This window comes from Lucilia cuprina, chromosome 6 (genome assembly GCF_022045245.1).
Source record: "Lucilia cuprina isolate Lc7/37 chromosome 6, ASM2204524v1, whole genome shotgun sequence".
NCBI lineage: Eukaryota > Metazoa > Arthropoda > Insecta > Diptera > Calliphoridae > Lucilia > Lucilia cuprina.
The window spans coordinates 45,122,250-45,127,439 of NC_060954.1; the positions used below are offsets into that span (position 1 = coordinate 45,122,250).

Genomic DNA, 5,190 nt, shown 5'->3' on the forward strand with positions numbered 1-5,190 from the left:
TAGTCTAGTCTATAGTCTAGTCTATAGTCTAGTCTATATTCTAGTCTATAGTCTAGTCTATAGTCTAGTCTATAGTCTAGTCTATAGTCTAGTCTACAGTCTAGTCTATAATATAGTCTATAGTCTAGTCTATGATGAAAATGAAAAAAAATTGCCTACATTATAGTTTAGTCTCTAATCGAATTTAAATGATGCTCTACTTGCTGTAGCCTAGTAATACATACATATGTACTTACATATATGATCGAGATTCAATATCCTTAATTTTGCATAAAATTATAAAATTTCTCTAAATCTAATGGTTTCCAGCTGATTTTGTAACATAGTTTAACGGGAAATAGTAGAAAATTGTTAGCAGCTTCGAAATCAATCATTTGGCAGGTTCATTTTTAAAGAATTTTACTTTATTCTCACTAAAATATATATAAATATATATTTCCTTAAAATAAACCACACACTGCGTATACGTAATATTTGTTGTGTTCATCATATAATTATTAAGTGATTAATTTCTTACAACAAATCAATTTCGTTAAAATTTTCTTAATAAATTTTATTGTCAAAAGAATTTTAGAACTTTTTTTAGGGTTAGTTAGTGTTTTCAACAATCAAATAGGTCAACGGATATAGCTAAGATGTCTTATAAATGAATGTGTACAGATATAGTTTTATTAATATATGCTTTATTGGCCTCAAACAAAGTTAACCAGTTGTGTTAACCTTATTTTCAAATATCAGTAAAATTACTTTTAAAAAATTGCAATCTATTATTTCAGTGCGAAAAACTAACAATTTTATTGCCTTTAAACGGGTCACCATACTGTGTATGTATATAGTCTAATTGGCATAACATCGACGGAAATTATTGTCATATATTCATTTGCCATTTGTTCATTTTATGGGGAAATTGATTCTACATATATGTTTGTTAACATCTGTGTTCTACAACATTATTTTGTATTACAGTCGAACAGTGTTATAATGAACTTGCTATAGAGCAACATATTTTATTTAGACTAATTATAAGAGTTAAAATTTTTTTGAAAATAGAACTTTCATAATAAGATATAGAGTTATATACATAACTATTAACTTTATTTACAAAACATTTCAGTATCTTTGTTTTGTAACCGCAGTTACATGCTATTTTAGCCATACTCATTTGTAGTTCATGCCACAAAAATTGGCTGCCAATTACCTTTCCATTCGCAAACTAATGCATATACATTAGGGTGGTAGCATTAAATTAAAGTTTAATTAATTTTAATAGATTATTTCTTAATTTTTTATTCAAATGGATATTTTTCACCATAGATCCGTTACACCAAATCTGCATTATCACAAGAACTTTCTTTTCTTTTTTATGTGTAGACATCAGTAACTATTATTTCTTCAAATCCACCCTAATATCCACACATGCTACGCAATATTCAAATTCTTTTATGCAGCATTTTTTCTGAAATTGTAGGAAATTTTCATTTTTCATTTAATTGAATTTACATCATCTACTGCATGCTGAATATTAAAAATATTTTCATTTGTGTATTTTATTTATATTCCAAAAAAAATTCTCGCAGGAAAAACATAACACCTTTATACATAACAAAAATTATTGGTTGAATAATTCGAGAAAAATAACGAATTAAAATCAGTTAACAAATGAAAAAAGACAGAATTTTTATTAAATAAATATTAATAAAAAAACTACCTTCAAATATGGAAATAAACATTAAGTTATTGTGAAAATCATTCATATTGGAAATAAAAGTAATATTTTAATTATAATTATAAAATAAAGGCAATATAATATATAAATATTGCCTTTATTTTATATGTTGAAGTTTATAGACTCGGCAAAACAGAGGTGGGAGAGAAGCCACGCCCACATACAAAATTAGTATTAAAAGTCGCATATCTCAGAAACAGCAACTAAAATTTTGTATGGAAAACTTTGACATTCCTTAAAATATCCCCCGGGGGATATTGCAATCTCTACTTCTAGTCTGGCCGGGACTAAAAAATTGGTTACAGTCTACTGCGTGGCTTAGTCCTTGCATATATTGAAAAGAGGTCAGACCAGAGCACCGCATAATCTGGTACTAAGGGTGGCCAGTTGCCCGCAGGACTATGTCATGGCTGGTCAGTTGGTTGAGGTTCCTTCGGAATCCACGTATTGGCTGTGGTTTAAACTCCAACCACGTTTAAAAGACTTATGTAAGGTTAAGTCAAAATTTCGGTGCTGTTGCTGAAACAACAGATACCCCACAAAGGAGTGACTATGGGACTAAGCGTTGGAAATGAGTTGGTATTAATTGTATATGGTACAGAATGAATGTGAGGTACGGCGGGCCTCACCCCACCCGTCTACCGATAATGAATGTGCCGTATGTTTTTCTCTCATGAATGTGTCGCATGTGTGCTGGGTTGTATGATGATGGATGAAATGTATCATATACAAATGATACCATTGAATTTTCCTTCCTTGTCCAGATATATTAAGAGTATACTCTGTTCACAGTGTGTTCCTGTGAGTAAGAACAAAGTTCTCGGCTTATTTGATGGATTCGTACTTCGGTTCACCGGTTAAGTCTCTATGTGCTGTTGCCTTAGCAACAAAGGCCATCCAATGGTCAGAGATTAGATAGCTCAAGTACTTCAGCAAAGTGCATGTACATGGACCGGTCCAATTCATGTACAAAAATTGTCACCAGAGTTCTTCAATGATTCAGGGGCGTTGGTAGACCGTTGTTCAAGTCTACCCAGTGGATGAAAAAGACCACCGTGGGGTAGGTCATTATACCAGGTACTCACGTAAAGCTCTTGATATTCATTTCTAAAAGTATTTGCGGACAGAATTTCATATATCTGTGAAACTATAAGTTTATTCAATTTTTTTATAGATTACATTAAAATCTTAATAAATCTTGACGAACTTGCAATAATTTCTGTGGTATCTCCCATATGTAACAAATTATATATTTAGAAAACTATTATAGTTAAAATCTTCAAAATCGTTAAGTGGGTTTTTTATTTAAATTGCCTTTAAGGTAGCAAAGTATACCGGTTAAAGCTAGTATTTATATATATAAAATATCAGTGCCCCTGTCAAACCACTTTACAAATTGATTGATTTTACAATTTTGACAATGCAACTATAAATATCAATTATTTAAAATGTGTAAAATACAAGAAATACAAATACATTTTCATAACCAAGTATCTGCCTAACCGACTTTAAATTTAGTGCATGTGTCAATTTTGCTTAATGATACAATGCCTTGAATATGTTCAAAGACCATTAGTATTGCTGGTAAATTCTGCATAATTAACTATTATATAATAATATATCCTACAATTTTAATGAGCATCGGCCCATGTTTAACGCTAACTCTCATATAAAACAAATTATAATTTTTTTCCTGAATAAATTGCCTAAACACTTTTATATATTATATATATAAAATAATTTTTAAATATACTCATCAGGGTATCATATGGTCGGTCATGCTCGACTTTATTTTTCTTATTGTTTTCATATATGTACATATTGATACTTCATATACATATGTATGTACGTCTGTTAAAATAATTCCATTCATATATATAACTGTCCATAAGAGATTGATAGACATATGACAATTTTCGACAAATTTTACTTATGTGTACATATGTACATACATACATACATACATACATACATACATACATACATACATACATACATACATACATACATACATACATACATACATACATACATACATACATACATACATACATACATACATACATACATACATGTAATATGTGTATTAGGGTAGCCCCTTTGATAAGAGAAAAATAAGGTATTGATATTAGTAGTTAAAAGTTCCATTTCAAAATTGTAAATTTTCATAATTTCACTACTTAGTTAGTATGTTAAAAATAAAAAACCATTTTTCCTTAATTTGGAAAAAATTTAACAATTTGTTAGCAAAGAAAGTGGTTATAAGGTAAATATGGTCCTATCCGTATAAATTTTGGTATATTCGATTTATGATGTAATTGAAATTATTTATGGAAAATTTGAATTTGGTACCAGAAAGTTAATTTCCACCTTTAAGTCATTTGCTGAAGGGGACTTTGTATATGGACTATGAATGAAGTTTGATCATAAAAGATTTAATAACAATTAACATAGTTATAAGCTTAAAAGCCCTATTCGGGGGGTGTATGGAGACTAGACGAAATAATTGACCGATTTAATGGATTATTAATAAGCTTTGCTCTTCATCAAAAAAAGAATCAAAAGTGACAAATTTCATCAAATTATATTGAGTATTGTGGCTTGCGCGCAAGGTTTACGTGGACACACAGACGGACGTACATGTAGTCAAAGTGCTTTACATGATTACCTGTTCCCTATTTCACGGTGATCTTTATCTTCAACTGGGTGAGTAAAAAATAACAACTCACGTTTGCCCTTTGTGTATCTTACACGCATGTTGCAATTTACGTATATGGATGTCCGGTCCATAATACGTGTACTTTGCTCAAGTACTCAAGCTATATAATCTCTGACATTGGTGACCTGTTGCTTAACTTCCGAATTGTAAAACGTTCATAACCACGCCGATAGGATAGCCTCTGTTGAGTCAGCAACAGCACCTAGAGACATTAAATAAGCCGAATCTTTGTTCTTACTCAAAGATGGACGGTCATATTTTAATCGACTCAGAAAGTGATTCTGAGCATGAAACTTGATATTTTTCCGGAATTATGCAGACACTCAAAGTTGCTTAGCTCTGTATTATTTATAAAATTTTACTTAAATTTATTTGCTACTAAGTTATTTGCCGCATTGATCTTAAACTTTGTGCGATATGAACCCAGCATTAGCTTTAGATCTGCTCACACGAAATAATCTGAGCATAAACTACATTTCTAATTGAAATCTTTGGTGCTTTTAGAAACGTTATTGCCATAGCAATATCATCTAGGCCTTTATATCCAAACCAAGTCTTCCCTATTCTGTTAAGTGTCTTTTGAAACCGTTTGAAGATGAACCTTCAGATTTTTTGCATTTTTAGACCTTTAGATTCAAACCAGGTTTTCTTTCAATACTCAAGTCTTCCTTATACTTTTAAGTGACCTTTGAAATTGTCTGAAGATAAACCTTCAGGACTTTTGCGATTTTTAAGAAAGTCTGCA

At 30.6% G+C, this 5,190-nt stretch overlaps 1 protein-coding gene across 1 annotated transcript in view; it reads right to left on the reverse strand.

The window, feature by feature from the left end:
- LOC111685078 (gamma-2-syntrophin) overlaps nt 1–4,483 on the reverse strand; it is a 15,657-nt gene extending 11,174 nt beyond the window's left edge. The window contains exon 1 of the mRNA XM_046954116.1: nt 4,456–4,483. Within this exon, the coding sequence (XP_046810072.1) occupies nt 4,456–4,483 (28 nt within the window). The remainder of the gene's footprint in view (nt 1–4,455) is intronic.
- Between the last annotated feature and the right edge of the window lie 707 nt (nt 4,484–5,190).